This window comes from Hyperolius riggenbachi, chromosome 9 (genome assembly GCF_040937935.1).
Source record: "Hyperolius riggenbachi isolate aHypRig1 chromosome 9, aHypRig1.pri, whole genome shotgun sequence".
NCBI classification, from domain to species: domain Eukaryota; kingdom Metazoa; phylum Chordata; class Amphibia; order Anura; family Hyperoliidae; genus Hyperolius; species Hyperolius riggenbachi.
The window spans coordinates 146236936-146261164 of NC_090654.1; the positions used below are offsets into that span (position 1 = coordinate 146236936).

The 24229-nt window shown below is 44.0% G+C and overlaps 1 protein-coding gene across 1 annotated transcript in view; it reads right to left on the minus strand.

The window, feature by feature from the left end:
• COPA (COPI coat complex subunit alpha) overlaps positions 1-24229 on the minus strand; it is a 329230-nt gene that overhangs the window by 275976 nt on the left and 29025 nt on the right. Inside the window, exon 2 of the mRNA XM_068253599.1 lies at positions 17892-18005. Coding sequence (XP_068109700.1) covers positions 17892-18005 — 114 coding nt within the window. The remainder of the gene's footprint in view (positions 1-17891; positions 18006-24229) is intronic.

A 24229-nucleotide genomic window follows, 5' to 3' on the forward strand; every position in this document is an offset into this window, starting at 1 on the left:
ACTTCCTGGCTTTGGAAGAAGAACCATAAGGGAAAGAGACTAAACTGGTATAAACAACTCAGACGAACATAGAATTCAATGTGGCAGTTTAGATTGACTAGTTGTGATATAAGGGAATAGCTTAAAGTTTTTTCAGCGTTTCATATAAAAACCTATTTAGTAATATACATGGGCTGGGTCAGCGGAGGAGTGCTCCACTGTGTGTAGTATTTCCTGGGAGACTGTTCAGGCTGCTGCGCTGAAGTTCCACACTGCTTCCGGGAGATCCCCTTTCCTTCTGACAGTGATTCTCTATGCACTCACATCATGGAGATAAAAGCAGAACAGGGGACTCCCACAGTTTCAAAAAGTATCGATCCAACTTTAATAAGACATATAAAATACAATTGTACAGGAAAAAAAAAAAAAAAAAACCACCACAGTCACTCACTTTTGTGGGTCCCATCTCCTATAGGACCCACTGGCTTCCCCGCTTCCCACCTTAGTGGTACTCAGACATTTCACCAAAGGCACAGCGTACTGGTATTGCCGGCTCTCAACCCGACCCGTTTCGGTCTTCTGCAGTCTTCAGGGGTATTGAGTAGGGATTTTCAATGAGATGCAAATTGTTTCGAAATTATGCAAATTTTTCTGCAAATATATGCAGTTTGGAAATGGACCAATCAATTTAAACGCAGGTTTAAATTGATTGTTCCATTTCCAAGCTGCATACTTTGGCATAAATTTGCATCAACTTAGAACAATTTGCATATCTGTAATCATTCCTAGTATTGATAGCGGGCGGTTAGTCTTCCTTTATATAATAAAATACATATGCACTCATTACCTACCATCCAAAGTTCAACTCCGCGCCGCTTGCCACCACAGGCAGTAACTTCCGGCTTCTGCACGGAAGCGTATGCGCTCCACAGTGGTTGTGCGGCCCCGCTCGTTTTAAGAGATTTTCTGTGTTTATATAGGCCATCCAAAGTTATTAAGATGATTACTTGCATCACACTTTTATAGTACGCAATGTTGGAGAGCCTTTTTTACTTAATTCGGATAAGTTATATGCGAAGGTCGCATTGGTTATAATTGAAGTTCTCCACAATTTCACTCCCCGGTACACATACTCACTAATTTCCAGATACCAACCCACTCGCAAGCTCAGATCTGCACATGGTCTTCTTTTGGCCTCCTCTAAAATTACCTCCTCACATTCACAAGATTTTGCACGCGCTTCACCGGCCCATCTGGCACCAACAACCATTCCACACTCAAAATTGCTTAAATCGCCTTTCTTCCCATTCTGACATTCAGTTTGGAGTTCAGGAGATTGTCTTGACCAGGACCACAACCCTAAATGCATTGAAGCAACTGCCATGTGATTGGTTGATTAGATAATTGCATTAACGAGAAATTGAACAGGTGTTCCTAATAATCCTAATAATAATTGGTCGGCGTTCTGATGGTCTCGGAGATGGGTTGCGCCGTCCCGCCCCGCTTGCGTAGGATGACGCGTCCACCTGTACGCATGTCAGGATGAAAGAAAATAAGTTCCCCATCAGGTCTGCAAGGTAAGGCGGACGGGGATTGGTCGCCACATCATGGCCCTGATGCGTGATAGGCTATTACTCCATCTTGTTGTATATAAAAGGAAGTGAAATGTGTATACGATTTAGACACTGATAGAGCTTGAGAAAGGAGGTTTGCTCTGAAACGTCGCCGCTGTTTTCTTATCATGTGTCTTTTTAAGCAATAAAAGAGCTATTAAATTGATGGTGCCGGCTACTACGACTGTGCCATAGGTAAAACCCACACATTTAATTTGCTAATTTGTTCTGGTTCTCCCAACATTTAAATTATGTTCCTAGTACAATGTATGGCAACAATATATTATTTGGAAATTAAGATGTATTTTTCCATTTTGTGTTTTTTGTTTTCTCATTGTACTCTATCAGTTATTACAAGCTCTTATTTGCAAAGTTAACAGTAATACACCCTCATGGCATATATATTTATAAAGCAGAGTCCCTGAGGTAACTTTTTGGTATTCTCTTTTCAATTCTGTCACTTTTTTTTTTTTTTTTTTTTTTTTTTACAAGTATTTTATTTTGGAAGACAGTATAGGAAAACAACAATTATGACTTTTGATTCAGTTTGTGACTAAAAAGAATTCACATGACATATGCCTCAGCCGTAATATATCCCAAATTATATTCTGTTTATCACGGTTAAAATGATACCCTATATACATAATCAGATAGCTTTTAGTGCACACAGCAGATTGTTAACCACAAGCAGCACCATTAGATTTTTCAAGGCCATTTTTTACACCAAAAGTAATACAGTCTTTCTTTCTTAGCAAAGCCCCTGGAGTCTCAGAACATTCAATGCAGATCACAATTGTCACCATTCTGAAAACTAGAAACCCAGACCTACTCAGATATAAAAATATTGTGTAACATTTGGACAAGTCGTTTTTGCTAAAAATGCACCATAACTTTGAAAATGCTATTTAACAGTTTTCACTTCGGCGCGCAAAAAAAAAAAAAAAAAAAAAAAAAAAAAAAAATGCATATAACATAGGCCTCAACAAGAATACACCCCAAATTCTATTCTCTTGCTTGTCCAGGTTAAAATGATATATCATATACATAGTCCGATAACTTCTTGGGCACACGGCACACTTAACTACAAGTAGCAACATTGGACTTTTCAAGGCCATTTTTTTGCATCAAAAGTAATAGTCTTTCTTTCTTTGCAAAGCCCCTGGAGTCTCAGAACATTCTATACAGGTCACAAATGTCACCATTCTGAAAACTAGAGACCCAGGCCTACTCAGATATACAGTACATATTGTGTAACAGTTTGACAAATCTGGTTTCGTTGAAATTGCACCATAACTTTGAAAATGCTATTTTTTTTTTACAGTTTTCACTTTGGCGCAAAAAAAAAAAAAAAAAAAATGCATATAACATAGGCCTCATCAATAATACATCCCAAATTCTATTCTCTTGCTTGTCACGGGTTAAAATGATATACCATATACATAGTCAAACAGTCAGAATTAAATTGAACATTAAATTTTGTTTGGCCAATGAATGGTCAATTTTACCACATCCATATAGTATGAGGGCTAACAGATTGTGTGGGCAAGCTCTCATACTACATGGGAGTACAGCAAGGTCTCTAAACATAAAAACAAACACAGTGGTACTCACCATTGAAGAAGCTGTTGACACATGGAAGCCAGAAGATGGTTTGAGATCAGAGGGTGTTCGGCAGCCATGTCAGAGGTCAGAAGGTGGTTGGTAGCCATGTCAGAAGTCAGAAGGTGGTTGGTAGCCATGCCAGTGGTCAGAAGGTGGTTGGTAGCCATGCCAGTGGTCAGAAGGCGGTTGGTAGCCATGCCAGTGGTCAGAAGGCGGTTGGTAGCCATGCCAGTGGTCAGAAGGCGGTTGGTAGCCATGCCAGTGGTCAGAAGGCGGTTGGTAGCCATGCCAGTGGTCAGAAGGCGGTTGGTAGCCATGCCAGTGGTCAGAAGGCGGTTGGTAGCCATGCCAGTGGTCAGAAGGCGGTTGGTAGCCACAGCTCTTCTCCTGTGCAGACTGGCCGTGACTGGCTGAACTAACAGGACCCGGTACAGAAGACGGAGGACGGTGTTTGTGTGTTCTCACTTGAGCAGTGTAATTTTATAAAAATCATTCCTAGCAATGCATTAGCAAGAGCTTTTCAAATCACTCAGCTTTTCAACCAACACTTGAAAAAAATATTGCAGTGTGAACCACACCTAACAGAGTTAAGAAAAAAACAACAACAACAAAAAAATATCTAATTGCGGAAGACTGTATGATACACTTCAAAGCAGGGAACAAGGCACAATGCTGCTTTTGATGGACACTGAGGACAATGGCATCTTGTGTCCTTTCTTGCTCCATTTCTGCTGCAAACTTTGCATCGTTTTTGTGGATGCTGCTTTGATGTAATGGGGGAAGTAGGGCAGGAAAATGCCTTGCGTGAAGTCAGATCACATCTTCAGAAACGAGTAGGTCTGGGTTCATGGCAGGTTGTCCAGACTGGAATATGAGTGATGTTATCACCTGCTCCTGAAATTTGAGGAAAGTGCTCCCGTTGCCTGCTTTCTTGTAGATGATAAAGGCATCATGGATGGAAACCTGCATCAGATACAGTGCCACTTTTTTATACCAGGCCTTCCTTTTTCTGTCAATCCTGTGTGGAGCAAGCACCTGGTCGGCCAAATCTACTGCCCCTATGAATCTGTTGTAGTCCACAATAGCCACTGGTTTATTGATGGTCACTCTACGAGACACGACTGGTGTCGTAGCCTCGGAGTGGATTGTGGTAAAAATGTAGACATCCCTTTTGTCCTTAAATTTTAGGGCCAGCAGTTCATTATTCCGGTTGCTGTAGATCTCCCCACTTGCTAACTTTTTATTCAGGACCTGCGGTGGCAGGCCTTTCCTGTTGGCACTAACAGTCCCGCAGGCTGGTGCCTGATCAGAAAATAAATTTATTTAAATAAAGGGACGCTGCTGTAAAAATTGTCCACGTACAGGTGGTACCCTTGATGGAGTAGAGGGTTCAGCAAGTCGAAGACAATTCTTTCACTAGTACCCATGTAGGGAGGGCATCCAGCTGGCTCGATCAGGCTGTCCTTTCCTTCATAGATCTTAAATGAAAAGGTGTATCCACTCCAGCTCTCACACAGCTTGTAGAGCTTCACTCCATAACGTGACCGCTTGCTGAGTATGTATTGCTTGATCCCTAGTCTTCCATGGAATGGGACTACTGACTCATCTATTGCGATTTGTTGTGATGGTATATAGGTCTCCTGGAAGGTCTTATTAAAATGATTGACGAGGGGCCGCAATTTGAATAGCCGGTCATAGGCTGGGTCGTCAGGGGGGAGTTGCTCTGCATTGTTGAAGTGCATGCAGGTAAGCAACATTTGGTACCGGCGTCTAGGCATGGTGGCGGAATAAATGGGCATACAGTGAATAGGGTCTTTGGACCAGTAGTGGTGTAGCTCTGGTTTATGACAAAGGCCCATGTTGAAGGTCAAGCCCAAGAAGACCTTTAGCTCAGGGATACTTGTGGGTATCCAGTTTGCTGCAAAATCTGAGGTGGGATTTTCCACAATGCTTTGGTGGGCGTATATATTTGTCTGTTCGCAAATATAGTGAAGGAAGGTCTCTGGCATGAACAGACTCAAAAAATCTATTGGCTGCATATTGGCAGTGTCCACTAGAATTCCACTCCTGGCTGTAAAGGGAGGGATAGTAGGGACCTCCATATTAGAGGGTGACCACTGGGGGTGACTGAGCTCATAGGGTAGCTATGCTGCCCTCGCTGGCATGCTCTGCCTTGGCCTGGCAGCCCTCTGACGTTCTTATGGCTGATGGTAGCTACTGGCGACTCCCCTTCTGATTCCCCTTCTGGTGCAGTGTCGGTGTCACTATCATATTTCTCCTCTCCTCTCTGATGGCACGCCAGGATGTTGGTTGCTCATCACCAGACTCAGATGTCAGATTCTGAGCCGCTCTCTGAAAGAGAGTCAGTGTCCGCTGAAGGCAGCCAGTCACTATCTGACTCCTCAATTTCTTCCCCTTCGCTGCTGCTGCTGCTGTCATCTCGCAGCATGGCGGCTGCCTGTGCTGCTGTATAAAGCCTATTTGCCATCTTTACCAAGCGAACATAATATATATATCTATATATCTATATATCTATATATCTATATCTATATCTATATATCTATATCTATATCTATATCTATATCTATATCTATATATCTCTATATCTCTATATCTCTATATCTCTATATCTCTATATCTCTATATCTCTATATCTCTATATCTCTATCTATCTATCTATCTATCTATCTATCTATCTATCTATCTATCTATCTATCTATCTATCTATCTATCTATCTATCTATCTATCTATATATATACAGGATCTTCTCAAAAAATTAGCATATTGTGATAAAGTTCATTATTTTTTGTAATGTACTGATAAACATTAGACTTTCATATATTTTAGATTCATTACACACAAGTGAAGTAGGTCAAAGCCATTTATTGTTTTAATATTGATGATTTTGGCATACAGCTCATGAAAACCGAAAATTCCTATCTCAAAAAATTAGCATATCACAAAAAGGTTCTCTAAACGAGCTATTAACCTAATCATCTGAATCAACTAATTAACTCTAAACACCTGCAAAAGATTCCTGAGGCTTTTAAAACTCCCAGCCTGGTTCATTACTCAAAACCGCAATCATGTGTAAGACTGCCGACCTGACTGCTGTCCAGAAGGCCATCATTGACACTCTCAAGCAAGAGGGTAAGACACAGAAAGAAATTTCTGAACGAATAGGCTGTTCCCAGAGTGCTGTATCAAGGCACCTCAGTGGGAAGTCTGTGGGAAGGAAAAAGTGTGGCAGAAAATGCTGCACAACGAGAAGAGGTGACCGGATCCTGAGGAAGATTGTAGAGAAGGACCGATTACAGACCTTGGGGGACCTGCGGAAGCAGTGGACTGAGTCTGGAGTAGAAACATCCAGAGCCACGGTATACAGGTGTGTGCAGGAAATGGGCTACAGGTGCCACATTCCCCAGGTCAAGCCACTTTTGAACCAGAAACAGCGGCAGAAGTGCCTGACCTGGGCTACAGAGAAGCAGCACTGGACTGTTGCTCAGTGGTCCAAAGTACTTTTTTCAGATGAAAGCAACATTTGCACGTCATTCGGAAATCAAGGTGCCAGAGTCTGGAGAAAGACTGGGGAGAGGGAAATGCCAAAATGCCTGAAGTCCAGTGTCAAGTACAGGTCAGGCGTTTCTGCCGCTGTTTCTGGTTCAAAAGTGGCTTTATCTGGGGGATGCGGCACCTGTAGCCCATTTCCTGTACATGCCTGTACACGGTGGCTCTGGATGTTTCTACTCCAGACTCAGTCCACTACTTCCACAGGTCCCCAAGGTCTGGAGTCGGTCGATCTCTACAATCTTCCTTAGAGTCCGGTCACCTCTTCTCGTTGTGCAACGTTTTCTGCCACACTTTTTCCTTCCCACAGACTTCCCACTGAGGTGCCTTGATACAGCACTCTGGGAACAGCCTATTCGTTCAGAAATTTCTTTCTGTGTCTTACCCTCTTGCTTGAGGGTGTCAATGATGGCCTTCTGGACAGCAGTCAGGTCGGCAGTCTTACCCATGATTGCGGTTTTGAGTAATGAACCAGGCTGGGAGTTTTTAAAAACCTCAGGAATCTTTTGCAGGTGTTTAGAGTTAATTAGTTGATTCAGATGATTAGGTTCATAGCTCGTTTAGAGAACCTTTTCATGATATGCTAATTTTTTGAGATAGGAATTTTGGGTTTTTATGAGCTGTATGCCAAAATCATCAATATTAAAACAATAAAATGCTTTGAACTACTTCAGTTGTGTGTAATGAATCTAAAATATATGAAAGTCTAAAGTTTATCAGTACATTACAGAAAATAATGAACTTTATCACAATATGCTAATTTTTTGAGAAGATCCTGTATATAGATATATATATAGATATATAGATATATATAGATATAGATAGATACACATACATACATATACACACACCTGTCTATCGATCTATCTATAAAAATATACCACTACAGTGTACACCCAAACTTGGAGTGACAAGGGAGGGAAGGGGTTAATGGGCAGATCAGGGGTATAGTTTATAGAAATTGTTGCCAACCTCAATCTCTTACAGGACAAGTTATCTGAGATCTCTCTCACAAGTGATCTCAGTAACTGTTACAGCAAGAGATAGTTTGTAACATGTTTACAAACTTTTTATGAATGATCACTGCCATTAGCTATGGCAGCAATCATTCATGGCTTAAAGGGAAAGTTCAGGGAGGGGATTAAAAAAATAAAATTTCCACTTACCTGGGGCTTCCTCCAGCCCGTGGCAGGTAGGAGGTGCCCTCGCCGCCACTCCGCAGGCTCCCGGTGGTCTCCGGTGCCCGACCCGACCGGCTGCCAGGTCGGGCTTTTCTGCGCTCCATTTCCTGGCACTTCTGCGTCCCACGCCGGCGCGCTGACGTCATCGGATGTCCGCCAGGCTGTACTGCGCATGCGCAGAACTACTGCGCCTGCGCAGTACAGCCCGGCGGACGTCCGATGACGTCAGCGCGCCGGCGTGGGTCGCAGAAGTGCCAGGAAATGGAGCGCAGAAAAGCCCGACCTGGCAGCCGGCCTGGCCAGGTCGGGTACCAGAGACCACCGGGAGCCTGCGGAGCGGCGGCGAGGGCACATCCTGCCTGCCACAGGCTGGAGGAAGCCCCAGGTAAGTGGAAATTTATTTTTATTTTTTTAATCCCCTCCCTGAACCTTCCCTTTAAGGGAATACGAGTTCCCTCTCAACCAGGGCTGTGGAGTCGGTCCAAAAATCCACCGACTCCGACTCCTCAGTTTAGGATTCCACCGACTCTGACTCCTCTAATTTGCATATTACAATTTTGTTGATTAAAAGTATGTAACATGAAATTCGTCTCTTAACTGCCAACGCTTAGGAATTTTACAAGACAAATGAAGTGAGAAGGATAAAAACTAGTCCTTGGTAAGAGTACTTGTAAAAGGTACAACCGGAACAAAGAACATCTATCAAGTATGGGTGCATGTAAGAATGTGAGGAGATTGTAAACAGACAACACCTCTGTGTTCAATGTGCACAGCATTCTCAGTGGATTCCCTGCAGCTCTGTGGGGAGTGCATATGTAGAGTATAGTACTACTGTGTAACAAAGTAAACCTGAGACAGATGAAATTAAAGTTTTATACATACCTGGGGCTTCCTCCAGCCGCCTTCAGGATAATCAGTCCCTCGTTGTCCTCCTCCACCACCTGGATCTTCTGCTATGAGTCCAGGTACTTGAGCCAGTCAAGCGTAGTGCGCATGCACACACTTCGCCGCCAGGAGCATACTACACCTGTGCAGCACTATTGCGCAGGTGCAGAATGTTCCTGGCTGTGGGAGTGGCATGCGGCCGGACAGCGCTGACTGGCTGAATTACCAGGACTCATAGCAGAAGATCCGGGTGGTGGAGGACAGTGAGGGACTGATTAGCCTGAAGGGGGCTGGAGGAAGCCCCAGGTATGTATAAAACTTTACTTTTCATCCGTCTGTTACCCTTTAATTTGTAATCACCAAACCAAATTTTAATAACATATCAAATTATTGTATTTCATCAGCAAAGGGAGTGCATACATTTGCATAAATCAGCATCAATGCAGAATTATTTCCATCTCGTTGACCATCTCTGTTAGTGACATAGCTACACATCAAGCTTTATTCTTACAGCATAGATGTTATTTAGTATATATAAGAGATTCCTGTGTACACATCATATATACAGTCACAATCTGACCTTAAAAATACGGGGACTGCTTTATTGAAGCAGCACAAGTAACTAATTTTGATTGGTTTATTTCATTTTTGTGGACTAAGCACAGCTATTACTGTATATATACTGTATATATACATTATTTTTAATGACCATTATCTGAGAAATAGAACATTTTATCATATTTTCTATTTTAATTACAGTTACAAATTCATTAGGAGTCGGTGCATTTTTTCCCGACTCCGACTCCAGGCACCCAAAATTGCCCGACTCCAACTCCACAGCCCTGCTCTCAACAACCACAGCCAATCAGAGACCGGCAGGTGCATGCGTATGCATGATCGTGCCCGCGATCTCCCCCTGACAGAGAGCATGTTTACTTTTTATGGATTTATGTTTACGATCACTGCCATTGCCTTTGGCAGTGATCATTCTATACTGGGGCACAGTAGCGGCTGTAGGGAACTTAGTTCCCGTTCTCAAACAGCCGAGCGGCAGGACGGCCACGGGTGCGCACGCATGCGCGCCCACGATCGCGCACAGAGGACATAAACAGAGCGGAGCGTATATACACGCCCCCTGATCTGCTGATGAATTTAACAGGGGCGTGTATATTCGTACCACAAATCCGAAAGTGGTTAATGTGTCATTGAGCAAAACCAGTAAAAACTTAAAGAGAGTCTGAAGCCTAAATACCTCTTTTTACGGCACAGTCCTGTTCAGCATTAACACTGTAGCTGATGAGCTGCATCCCAAGGGCAGAACAAGATATTCTCCCCCCCCCCCCCCCCCCCCAAATCCCGGGACAAAAAATTCCACGACTTTTCAGGTCATGGATTTTGCTGCCCGGGGGAGGCAGAGCTTTGTGCTGTAGCTCTACCTCTGCTCGCATCAATTGCTGCGGATCTCTGCCTCTCCCCACACCTCTCAGTGAAAGAAGACAGAGGGGCAGGGAGAGGCGAAGATAGACTGGAGCCGAGGCAGAGCTACTGCACAAAGCTCTGCCTCCTCCAGGAAGTGAACGGAGGATTTTGCCCTGGGGATTTCGGGAGTATAAATACCTCGTTGCGCCGCAGGGATGCGGCATATCAGCTATGGTGTTAATGTTGAACTGGACTGCGCAGTAAAAATAGGGTTTTTTTTTAGGCTTCAGACTAACAATTTCTCTTATCAGAGGCCGTAGTTTTTCTAAAAAGAAAAAAAAACATTTCCTGTCTGCCTTGTGCTTCCGGGAACCACAAAAAAAAAAAAAAAAAAAAAAAAAAAAAAAAACTCAAGGTGGCCATCCTGTGGCCAAATAGTAAAACTACATCTACATACATTTTTCAAGTCAATTTACACAGATTACAACATTACAAATGAACGGTTTATTTCCAAACACCAAATAAAATTTTGAATGGAAAAATAAAAAGAATTAGAATTAAAAAAAACCAACAAGAAAAAAAAAAATTGTTACCTAAGGGTCTGAACTTTTTAAATATCTCAGAAAAAACAACAACACATATATAAGTAGATAAATACTTGCTCTATTTACATAACATATGTACTGCGCTTTCCACGTTTTGATTTTAGTTAATTTTCTACAGGGATAAAAAAAAATAAATAAATCCTTAGCATTTCCCATTTTAAAGTGGACCTGACCTCTAAATATCAAATTAAACCATTGCAAACCTTGCTTAACCACTTCCCGACCGCCTAACGCACAGGGGCGGCCGGGAAGTGGAGCCCGCAAGGACCAGCTCACCCACAGAGGCGGCGGTCCTTGTAAGGGCATGGGCGGAGCGATCGCGTCATCTGTGGCGCGATCCTCCGCCGGCGCCTGTCACCGCTGACCCGCCGCAACATCCCGCCGGCCATACGGAAGCGCCGGCGGGATGTTAACCCCGCGATCGCCGCATACAAAGTGTATAATACACTTTGTAATGTTTACAAAGTGTATTATACAGGCTGCCTCCTGCCCTGGTGGTCCAAATGTCCGAGGGACCACCAGGGCAGGCTGCAGCCACCCTATGTCGCACCCAAGCACACTGATTTCTCCCCCCCTGCCCCAGATCGTCCACAGCACCCCTCAGACCCCCCCTGCCCACCCCCCAGACCCCTGTTTGCACCCAATCACCCCCCTAATCACCCATCAATCACTCCCTGTCACTATCTGTCAACGCTATTTTTTTTTTACCCCCCCCCTGCCCCCTCCTGATCACCCCCCCACCCCTCAGATTCTCCCCAGACCCCCCCCCCCCCCTGTGTACTGTATGCATCTATCCCCCCTGACCACCTGTCAATCACCCATCAATCACCCCCTGTCACTGCCACCCATCAATCAGCCCCTAACCTGCCCCTTGCGGGCAATCTGATCACCCACCCACACCAATAGATCGCCCTCGGATCCGACATCAGATCACCACCCAAGCGCAGTGTTTACATCTAGTCTCTCCTCTAAACACCCACTAATTACCCATCAATTACCCCCTATCACCACCTGTCACTGTTACCCATCAGATCAGACCCTAATCTGCCCCTTGCGGGCACCCAATCAACCGCCTACACGCTCAGATTGCCCTCAGATCCCCCCCCCCCCCCCATCAATTCGCCAGTGCATTAGTTACATCTTCTCTTACCTGTAATAACCCACTGATCACCTGTCAATCACCCCCTGTCACTGCCACCCACCAATCAGCCCCTAACCTGCCCCTTGCGGGCAATCTGATCACCCACACCAATAGATCGCCCGCAGATCCGACGTCAGATCACCTCCCAAGTGCAGTGTTTATATCTGTTCTCTACCCTAAACACCCACTAATTACCCATCAATCACCCCCTGTCACTGCTACCTATCAGATTAGACCATTATCTGCCCCTAGGGCACTCAATCACCCGCCCACACCCTCAGAATGCCCTCATACCCCAGCCCTGATCACCTCGCCAGTGCATTGCTTGCATCTATTCCCCCCTCTAATCACACCTTGAGACACCCATCAATCACCTCCTGTCACCCCCTAGCACACCTACCCATCAGATCAGGCCCTAATTTGCCCCGTGTGGGCTACTGATCACTCGGCCAAACCCTCAGATCCCCCTCAGACCCCCTTCCGATCACCTCCCCAGTGCATTGATTGCATCTATTTTCCCCTCTAACCACCCCCTGAGACACCCATCCATCACCTCCTGTCACCCCCCTAGCACTCCTATCCATCAGATCAGGCCCAATACAACCTGTCATCTAATAGGCCACCCTGCATATGACCGGTTCCACAAAATTCGCCCCCTCATAGACCACCTGTCATTAAAATTTGCAGATGCTTATACCCCTGAACAGTCATTTTGAGACATTTGGTTTCCAGACTACTCACGGTTTTGGGCCCGTAAAATGCCAGGGCGGTATAGGAACCCCACAAACTGACCCCATTTTAGAAAAAAGACACCCCAATGTATTCTGTTAGGTGTATGACTAGTTCATAAAAGATTTTATTTTTTTGTCAAAAGTTAGCGGAAATTGATGTTTTTTTTTTTTTTCACAAAATGTCATTTTTCACTAACTTGTGACAAAAAATAAAATCTTCTATGAACTCGCCATACACCGAACGGAATACCTTGGGGTGTCTTCTTTCTAAAATGGGGTCACTTGTGGGGTTCCTATACTGCCCTGGCATTTTAGGGGCCCTAAACCGTGAGGAGTAGTCTAGAAAACAAATGCCTCAAAATGACCTGTGATTAGGACGTTGGGCCCCTTAGCGCACCTAGGCTGCAAAAAAGTGTCACACGTGGTATCGCCGTACTCAGGAGAAGTAGTATAATGTGTTTTGGGGTGTATTTTTACACATACCCATGCTGAGTGGGAGAAAGATCTCTGTAAATGGACAATTGTGTGTAAAAAAAAATAAAAAAAAATTGTCATTTACAGAGATATTTCTCCCACCCAGCATGGGTATGTGTAAAAATACACCCCAAAACACATTATACTACTTCTCCTGAGTACGGCGGTACCACATATGTGGCACTTTTTTACACCCTAAGTACGCTAAGGGGCCCAAAGTCCAATGAGTACCTTTAGGATTTCACAGGTCATTTTGCGACATTTGGTTTCAAGACTACTCCTCACGGTTTAGGGCCCCTAAAATGCCAGGGCAGTATAGGAACCCCACAAATGACCCCATTCTAGAAAGAAGACACCCAAACGTATTCTGTTAGGAGTATGGTGAGTTCATAGAAGATTTTATTTTTTGTCACAAGTTAGTGAAAAATGACACTTTGTGAAAAAAAAAAAAAAAACAAATTAAAATCAATTTCCGCTAACTTGTGACAAAAAAATAAAAACTTCTATGAACTCACCATACTCCTAACGGAATACCTTGGGGTGTCTTCTTTCTAATATGGGGTCATTAGTGGGGTTCCTATACTGCCCTGGCATTTTAGGGGCCCTAAACCGTGAGGAGTAGTCTTGAAACAAAAATGACCCGTGAAATCCTAAAGGTACTCATTGGACTTTGGGTCCCTTAGTGCAAATAGGCTGCAAAAAAAAGTGCCAATCATGTGGTATCGCCGTACTCGGGAGATTTAGTATAATGTGTTTTGGGGTGTATTTTTACACATACCCATGCTGGGTGGGAGAAATACCTCTGTAAATGACAATCTTGATTTTTTTTTTTTTTTTTTTAGGATTTCACAGGTCATTTTGAGAAATTTCGTTTCAAGACTACTCATCACGGTTTAGGGCCCCAAAATGCCAGGACAGTATAGGAACCCCACAAATGACTCCATTTTAGAAAGAAGACACACCAAGGTATTCTGTTAGTAGTACGGTGAGTTCATAGAAGATTTTATTTTTTGTCACAAGTTAGCGGAAATTGATTTTTATTGGTTTTTTTCACAGTGTCATTTTCCGCTAACTTGTGACAAAAAATAAAATCTTCTATGAACTCACCGTACTACTAACGGAATACCTTGGGGTATCTTCTTTCTAAAATGGGGTCATTTGTGGGGTTCCTATACTGTCCTGGCATTTTAGGGGCCCTAAACCGTGAGGAGTAGTCTTGAAACGAAATTTCTCAAAATGACCTGTGAAATCCTAAAGGTACTCATTGGACGTTGGGCCTCTTAGCGCAGTTAGGGTGCAAAAAAGTGCCACACATGTGGTATCACCGTACTCGGGAGAAGTAGTACAATGTGTTTTGGGGTGTATTTTTACACATACCCATGCTGAGTGGGAGAAAGATCTCTGTAAATGGACAATTGTGTGTAAAAAAAAAATAAAAAAAATTGTCATTTACAGAGATATTTCTCTCACCCAGCATCGGTATGTGTAAAAATACACCCCAAAACACATTATACTACTTCTCCTGAGTACAGCAATACCACATGTGTGGCACTTTTTTGCAGCCTAACTGCGCTAAGGGGTCCAAAGTCCAATGAGCACCTTTAGGCTTTACAGGGGTGCTTGCAAATTAGCACCCCGCAAAATGCAAGGACAGTAAACACACCCCACAAATGACCCCATTTTGGAAAGTAGACACTTCAAGGTATTCAGAGAGGGGCATGGTGAGTCCGTGGCAGATTTCATTTGTTTTTTGTCGCAAGTTAGAAGAAATGGAAACTTTTTTTTTTTTTTTTTTGTCACAAAGTGTCATTTTCCGCTTACTTGTGACAAAAATTAATATCTTCTATGAACTCACTATGCCTCTCAGTCAATACTTTGGGATGTCTTCTTTCCAAAATGGGGTCATTTGGGGGGTATTTATACTATCCTGGAATTCTAGCCCCTCATGAAACATGTCAGGTGGTCAGAAAAGTCATAGATGCTGGAAAATGGGAAAATTCACTTTTTGCACCATAGTTTGTAAACGCTATAACTTTTACCCAAACCAATAAATATACACTGAATGGTTTTTTTTAATCAAAAACATGTTTGTCCACATTTTTCACGCTGCATGTATACAGAAATTTTACTTTATTTGAAAAATGTCAGCACAGAAAGTTAAAAAAAAAAAAACATTTTTTTTTTTTGCCAAAATTCATGTCTTTTTTGATGAATATAATAAAAAGTAAAAAAAAAAAAAAAAAAATATATCGCAGGAGCAATCAAATAGCACCAACAGAAAGCTTTATTAGCGACAAGAAAAGGAGCCAAAATTCATTTAGGTGGTAGGTTGTATGAGCGAGCAATAAACCGTGAAAGCTGCAGTGGTCTGAATGGAAAAAAAGTGGCCGGTCCTTAAGGGGGGTAAAGCCCACGGTCCTCAAGTGGTTAAAACTGTAGGCAAAAACATTAGTATATATGGCAACAAATATTTAAATAAACTCTATAACATACATGAATAAGCCCCTCCTCCCTATGACGTACGTTGCTGCGGCACTGAAGTGGTTACACTCCTGCAGGCTCGCACAGTACACTGGGAGACTTTGTTTTGGGCTGTTTACAGCCTGTTCTCCCCTCCCTCCTGTGTGAGCTCTCTGCTTCCCCCGAGCTGATTACACGGATACACTCAGTGTGGAGAGGAATGTCAGTCTCCTCCCCCCTTCCTCCGGGAGACTGAAGACGCTGGAGAGAAAACGAGAGACGTGGATGACAGGAAATGCTGCCGACTGCTGCTATAGGAGAGAGAGGTGCTGTGTTTATGTGTGGATGCAGTGTGTATATTTATGTGTGTATGTATGTATGTGATATAGAGCGCGCGCGCGCGTGCGTGCGTGTGTGTGTATACAGACCATGTGTGTATGTTTGTGTACAGAGGTGAGTGAATCTGCTCCCGCTGCGGAGAGTGGCGCGGTGGGTGGGGGGTATGTGTTGGAGGACATCCACACTGGCTCCTGCTCTGCTGGGGGGGTTGGTGACACAGAACAGCACACGGGACTGGCTGCCATTCTGGTCAAATCTGCCGACACGGTTGAACGTCTTTGCTGGTCAAATCTGCCGACATGATTGAACGTGTTTTCCTAAGAGATTTTGTACTGAAATCTGGTCGGGAATTGGCCTGTGGTGTATGGACAGGTAACAGATCTCAATGGACAATGAAACCTAGCACTGCCAAGGGCAGATTACAGTGTAAAAATCACATTGGCAGCAGAGCACACACAAAAGCAGAGTATAAAGCTGACAGAGGATAGACAATAATATAGAGCAGAAAAATGACAGGCTAGAAAACACAGCAGACATTACATACACAGGCACAGCCAGATATCACTGTAACTGTACACTATCACAAGCTAATTTGCATGTGATTGGAGAAAGGAGCTGCTTGAGGAAGGAGGGGCTGGAGGAAGTAGAAATCAACTGGATGGCACTGTAAACTTGCCAACCAACATATGGCTGCACACACTGCACTAGAAAGCAGTAACAGAAATGAGGACACCTGACAGGTATATTACAGCAAACATACATTTTTATTAAAGCAGTATTAAGCAACACATCAAATATTTTTACAGTGTCAAATTTTAAAGTGAACCTTAAGCCAGAAAAAAAAAAAAAAAAAAAAAAAAAAAAAAAGGAGTTTTACTCACCTGGGGCTTCTACCAGTCCCCTGCTGCAGCCCTGTGCCCTCGCAGTCACTCACTAATCCTCTGGTCCCCCGCTGCCAGCTAGTTTCGTTTTTGCCGACAGGCCCGTCAGGACTGGCCACGCGTAGCTTTTTCCGCATTCCCGACTGTAATTAGCGCTATTGCGGGCCGCAACGCGTACAAAAATATGCATTGCCGCATATCTATGCGTGCGTAATGCGGCAACGCGTATTTTTGTACGCGTTGCGACCCGCAATAGCGCTAATTACAGTCGGGAATGCGGAAAAAGCTACGCGTGGCCAGTGCTGACGGGCCTGTTGGCAAAAACGAAACTAGCTAGCAGCGGGGGACCAGAGGATTAGTGAGTGATTGCGAGGGCACAGGGCTGCTGCAGAGGGCTGGTAGAAGCCCCAGGTGAGTAACCTGGCTTAAGTGTCTCTTTAAGGACAGTTCCACTTTAAGTGTGGTTATTTTGAAGCAAATTCTGATGTCATTTCCTCCCTTAGTCTCCTCTGCTTGATTTGCCTGCCCTTGACTTTAGAAAGTGCATTGTCTCAGTATGAGAAATATTAGCCAATTAGAGAGGAACAGGGTGTGGGAGGGGGAAAAAAAAAAAAAAAAAAAAAAGGGAAAAGAAGAGGCTTCAGCCAATCAGGCTGCATTAATTACGTCTGAGGGGAAGTACAGAAGCAAAAAAGGACAACCCAGCATGCCCTGCAACTTCCTTTTTGTGTAGCAAATTTTGTGTACACCAAATAAGAGTCAGGTAAACTGGGTAATGATCATTTGTCAACAAGAAAAGTAAGTGATTTTAACTTTTGGATTGCCTGGTTAGCATCCTTATTACTTATTTACCAGATAAAAATAAAGAATTGATTTTTTGTTTTATGCTCGACCGTTACAGACATTTTCAGAGGCAGCCACGTGTCAAAAATGACAGTGGTGCACACTAGATCAGGTTTTCATGCCATGACAGTAGACTCACTTCTACCGAGGTAGCTATAGGAATGACTTACCATCATGTTCGTCAAACTTGTCAATCAGGGTGCACATGCGGTAGTCCCAAAGCTGAATAATGCCATTGTGGAGGCTGGTAAGGACCCAGGGCCGTTTAGGGTGAAAGCTTAGACCTGATAAGAGGTAACAGAAGGGGAAAAAAAAAAGGTTTTAAACTTTTACATAGAAACAGGTCTTTGAAGAAGAAACATCTTCCATTAATAACCACATACAAAGTAAACCTGTCAGGGAACCAGAATGTCAGATTCTTCATTGTCCCCAACAAAATACTGCAGTGCTTTGAGAACTATTGTCCTCAATTTCCACCACCTTTAGGAGGTTTTCAAATCTGTTTATCCGTTTTGTGTAGTTTAGAGTGCAACCAGTTAAAGACACACACATTTCACATATACTGCATAAAAAAAATAAATAAATACAAAAAACAAAACCAACCTCATTACTCTGTTACCATTAACTGTATTCTAGTCCTTCAGGCTGGCATACCTATTATACAGCCGTCGGGAGATTTGGGCGCAGGGTAAAGCCGTTAAATGGCTTACCCTGCTCCTGCACACATCTCGGCGGCATGAATTACCATTCCCCCTCCAGGCCACCATGGATAGTGGGGGAAAGATGTAAATCGGCTTCCAGCTATTGCTGGCAGACTAATTACATGTTTTTGTAGTAATTTGCGCTCCATCATTTGATGGCGCCCAAATCACTCAGAGAGCAGCTATAACCGTAATTCCTATTATGGCCTATGGTGGCGCCAGCTGCGCCCAAATCTCCTGAGCCGATTTTTCAGCACACCCTCGAGAGATTCAACGCTCCTCACTCTATGGAAACCCAAGCCAAAAATGTTTAAATAGCCCCTCCCCTGCATACATGGCATATTGGCACAGATTTTTGTTTGTTTTATTTTTGGCACGGGTTGAGCCGAATGACTGCTCGCCCTGCTGAGGCAAAAAAGCGGGGGGGGGAAGTATTAATTTGGGGTCTCCCTAATCTGATCACTTTCATAAAGCTCATAATCAATAGTTCTTTTGTCAATTGTCTATCAAGGACAGATAATGCTGATACTGGTTGGGCCTGGTCTGATGAGTCTCTATAGAGTCAGAATTTGTCATAAACAGAATGAGAACATGGATCCATCATGCCTTGTTATCGCTGTGCAGGCTGGTGGTGTAATGTTTTCTTGGCACTCTTTAGGCCCCTTAGTGCCAATTGGGCATAGTTTAAATGCCACGGGCTACCTGAGCATTGTTTCTGACCATGTCCATACCTTCAGGACCACCATGTACCCATCCTCTGATGGCTACTTCCAGCAGGATAATGCACCATGTCACAAAGCTCAAATCATTTCAAATTTGTTTCTTGAACAGGACAATGAGTTCACTGTACTAAAATGGGCCCCACAGTCGCCAGATCTCAAACCAATAGGGCATCTTTGGCATGTGATGGAACGGGAGCTTCGTGCCCTGGATGTGCATCCCACAAATCTCCATCAACTGCAAGATGCTATCCTATCAATATGGACCAACATTTCTAAAGAATGCATTCAGCACCTTGTTGAATCAATGCTACGTAAAATTAAGGCAGTTCTGAAGGTGAGAGGGGGGGGGGGGGGGGGAGGGGGGCAAACACAGTATTAGTATGGTGTTCCTTATAATCCTTTAGGCAAGTATATATATGAGAATAGAACCCTTCGCAGGGCTCCTCCACAGGCAGAACAAACAACTTGTAGTGTTACTAACTTTGCAATGCGAAAAAATTAAAAAAATTGTTTTCCTTGGGACCTTTCAATACAACTGTGTGTTCAAATTAAAGATCCGCATCTTTGGAATATTGAAAACCTCTTCAGGCAAGCATACTCTCTCTTACCTAGGACACTTCGGCCACCGACCACCATTTTTTTTCTATCTCACATACAACTTCCCTTCACCTACTGCCCTATACCTTAAAAAAAAAATTAGACTGTAATGCTGGGTACACGGTGCATTTTTTTGGTTGATTTTCCGTCCGATTGTAGTCCACCGTTATCAACTATTGTATTGTTTACTTTGTATTGTTATACCCTGTATGCTGTTGTACAGCACCACAGAAGAGATATATATATATATATATATATATATATATATATATATATATATATATATATATATATATATATATATATATATATATATATATATATATATATATATATATATATATATATATATATATATATATATATATATATATATATCCATAATAATGATAAGTAGCAGCATCAGTCTTGGGGCATTTAACCCAACGCACTATGTCTTCTGTGAAAGGAAACCATTGTTTAAAAGAATATATGGGATGACCGTCCTATGTTCTGGTTCCTTCCATTAACCTGAAATAATGTCTTTCAGTGAGGGATGAACTGGAAATGACCTACATGATTGTACTTTCAGACCCTTTCTGTGCCCAAAGTACAGGCTCAGAAATCTGAATGCCTTCATTCTCATAAATTACCCTTAGCAATTCAGGTGTACAGTGGGATGCGAAAGTTTGGGCAACCTTGTTAATTGTCAAGATGTTCCTGTATAAATTGCTGGTTACGATAAAAAAAATGTCAGTTAAATACATCATATAAGAGACACACACAGTGATATTTGAGAAGTGAAATTAAGTTTATTGGATTTACAGTAAGTGTGCAATAATTGTTTAAAACAAAATTAGGCAGGTGCATAAAAAAAAAAAAAAAATAGATCCTCCTTTTGCAGATATTACAGCCTCTAAACGCTTCCTGTATGTTCCAATGAGAGTCTGGATTCTGGATGAAGGTATTTTGGACCACTCCTCTTTACAAAACAGCTCTAGTTCATTCAGGTTTGATGGCTTTAGAGTATGGACAGCTCTCTTTAACCACCCTGGCGTTCTATTAAGATCGCCAGGGCGGCTGCGGGAGGGTTTTTTTTAAATTAAAAAAAAAACTATTTCATGCAGCCAACTGAAAGTTGGCTGCATGAAAGCCCACTAGAGGGCGCTCCGGAGGCGTTCTTCCGATCGCCTCCGGCGCCCAGAATAAACAAGGAAGGCCGCAATGAGCGGCCTTCCTTGTTTTATTTAGATCGTCGCCATAGCGACGAGCGGAGTGACGTCATGGACGTCAGCCGACGTCCTGACGTCAGCCGCCTCCGATCCAGCCCTTAGCGCTGGCCGGAACTTTTTGTTCCGGCTACGCTGGGCTCAGGCGGCTGGGGGGACCCTCTTTCGCCGCTGCTCGCGGCGAATCGCCGCAGAGCGGCGGCGATCGGGCAGCACACGCGGCTGGCAAAGTGCCGGCTGCGTGTGCTGCTCTTTATTTGAACAAAATCGACCCAGCAGGGCCTGAGCGGCAGCCATCGGCGGTGATGGACGAGCTGAGCTCGTCCATACCGCTAAGATGGTTAACTCACACCACAAATTTTCAATTATATTCAGGTCTGGGGACTGAGATGGCCATTCCAGAACGTTGTACTTGTTCCTCTGCATGAATGCCTCAGTGGATTTTGAGCAGTGTTTTGAGTCTTCTTGTTGAAAGATCCAGCCCCGGCCCAGCTTCAGCTTTGTCACTGATTCCTGGACATTGGTCTCCAGAATCTGCTGATACTGAGTGGAATCGATGAGTCTCTCAACTTTGACAAGATTCCCAGTCCCTGCACTGGCCACATAGCCCCACAGAATGATGGCACCACCACCATATTTTACTGTAGGTAGCAGGTGTTTTTCTTTTTCCTCCATGCATAACACCCCTTGTTAAGCCCAAATAACTCAATTTTAGTTTCATTAGTCCATAGCACCTTATTCCAAAATTAAGCTGGCTTGTCCAAATGTGCTTGAGCATACCTCAAGTGGCTCGGTTTGTGCTGTGGGTGGAGAAAAGGCTTCCTCTGCATCACTCTCGCATACAGCATCTCCTTGTGTAGAGTGTGCCGAATGGTTGAACGATGCACAGTGACTCCATATGCAGCAAGATGAAGCTGTAGGTCTTTGGTGCTGGTCTGTGGGTTGACCGACTGTTCTCACCAGTCGTCGCTTCTGTCTATCCAAGATTCTTCTTGGTCTGCGACTTCGAGCCTTAACCTGCTGGGCGGTCTGGACGAGCTCAGCTCGTCCAGTACCGCCGGAGCCTGCCGCTCAGGCCCTGCTGGGCCGATTTGGCTCAAATAAAGTGCAGCACACGCAGCCGGCACTTTGCCAGCCGCGTGTGCTGCCTGATCGCCGCCGCTCTGCGGCGATCCGCCGCGAGCAGCGGCGAAAGAGGGTCCCCCCAGCCGCCTGAGCCCAGCGTAGCCGGAACAAAAAGTTCCGGCCAGCGCTAAGGGCTGGATCGGAGGCGGCTGACGTCAGGACGTCGGCTGACGTCGATGACGTCACTCCGCTCGTCGCTATGGCGACGATATAAGCAAAACAAGGAAGGCCGCTCATTGCGGCCTTCCTTGTTTATTCTGGGCGCCGGAGGCGATCGGAAGAACGCCTCCGGAGCGCCCTCTAGTGGGCTTTCATGCAGCCAACTTTCAGTTGGCTGCATGAAATAGTTTTTTTTTTATTCAAAAAAAACCCTCCCGCAGCCTGCCTGGCGATCTTAATAGAACGCCAGGCAGGTTAACTTGAACTGAGCCTGTGGTCTTCCAATTCCTCAATTTGTTCCTAACTGTGGAAACAGACAGTTGAAATCTCTGAGACAGCTTTCTGTATCCTTCCCCTAAACCATGATGGTGAACAATGTGTCTTAAGGTCATTTGAGAGTTTTGAGCCCTCCATGTTGCTACTCTTCAGAGAAAATTAAAAAGATAAAGATAAAGTGAAAACTTACAATTGACCCCCTAAAAAATATTTCTCATAATTGGATTCACTCGAGTATGTAGGTTAGGGGTCACGGAGCTTACCAAGCCAATTTGAGTTCCAATAACTAGTTCTAAAGGTTTTGGAATCAATAACATGACAAATTTATGCACCTGCCTAATTTTAGTTAAACAATGATTGCACACTTTCTTTAAATCCAATAAACTTTATTTCACTTCTCAAATATCACTGTGTCTCCTATATGATATATTTAACTGACATTTTTTATCCTAACAACCAACGACATATAGGAAAATCATAACGATTAACAAGGTTGCCTAAACTTTCGCATCCCACTATAATAGCTATAAGAAAATTATTTAGTGATGGGCGGATTTATTTGCAAAGAGCGCCCAGTATGAATAAACATCAAACATAACACCTTGCATAAAATACAGAGGGTCGGCATTAGTGGGGAAATTTTAACTTGGGTCTCCCATTGTGGGTGTTGTGTGAGCTAAGCTCTGTGACTTGATATTAACCTGGAACTCAGTAGTAGCGTGAACAGCACTCGTCCACCATAAGAATGTCATTTAGAACAAGCACTCTGGGGATAGTAGTCCGGTGAGCGAGGGGAAGGGACGAGGCCACCTGGGGGGGGGGGGGGGAAGGCACTCAGCACTCATTCCACGATCCCTCCACCCACCCGGCCATCTCCCCTTAGGTAGGATATTGCACCAGTCATAAGAGACGGACGTGGTGGATGATGAGGACGTGAGGGGGAGTGTCTAGACGGCAGGCTGTGAGGCGCAGGGAGTGAGGCGTGGAGAGCGTGGGGAACGGACAGCGGAAAGCGGAGGAAACAGAGGAACGGCCGGTGATTAGGGCAGTAAGATGGGACGTCTGAAGTGAGATTCTAGCGTCTGAAAGATGAAGTAAAGATGGGTCACTGAGCGAGCAGTGAGTTGGTGAATAGGCGAGCGGCAAGTGGTAAGCAAACAAGTGAGCGGTGGGGGCTGATAGAAGCAAGCGGTATAGCAGTGTAGCATTTGTAGCAGCTTAGCAAAGGCAAGGAGGAAAATTGCTATGGTACGGGCAGGATATTATAGTGTGCTGTAGCATTATAGTTTGCTGCAGTGCGGGCAAGCTGGAATAGCGGTGGTCCAGATAGCATAGAGCTCAGTGGTAAGCAGGCTCTGCATTTTTCAAATAGTAACAGCTGATAGTTGACAGTGCATAGCAGCTGCCGGTGCGGCCATGGATGGTGTTAGAGACTGTGCAGGGGGTCATGCGGAGGTGTCATGGCGTCTGATTTAGGGCTCGACGTAAGGACATTCTGCTAGATTCAGCCTACTGACGTCGATTGCCTACCAAAGAGACTTACGGGGACTAGTTGTGCTGAGACAAATGACATCCCCATACAGTTTTGACTCACAAGATTACACTCTATTACATTCTATTGAATGATATATGGTGATTGATGCTGGATATTGCCTCTCTGCCTATAATGCACTAGGGAACTAAGCTGAGGCAACAGCACAACAGCTCTTAATGCACATTC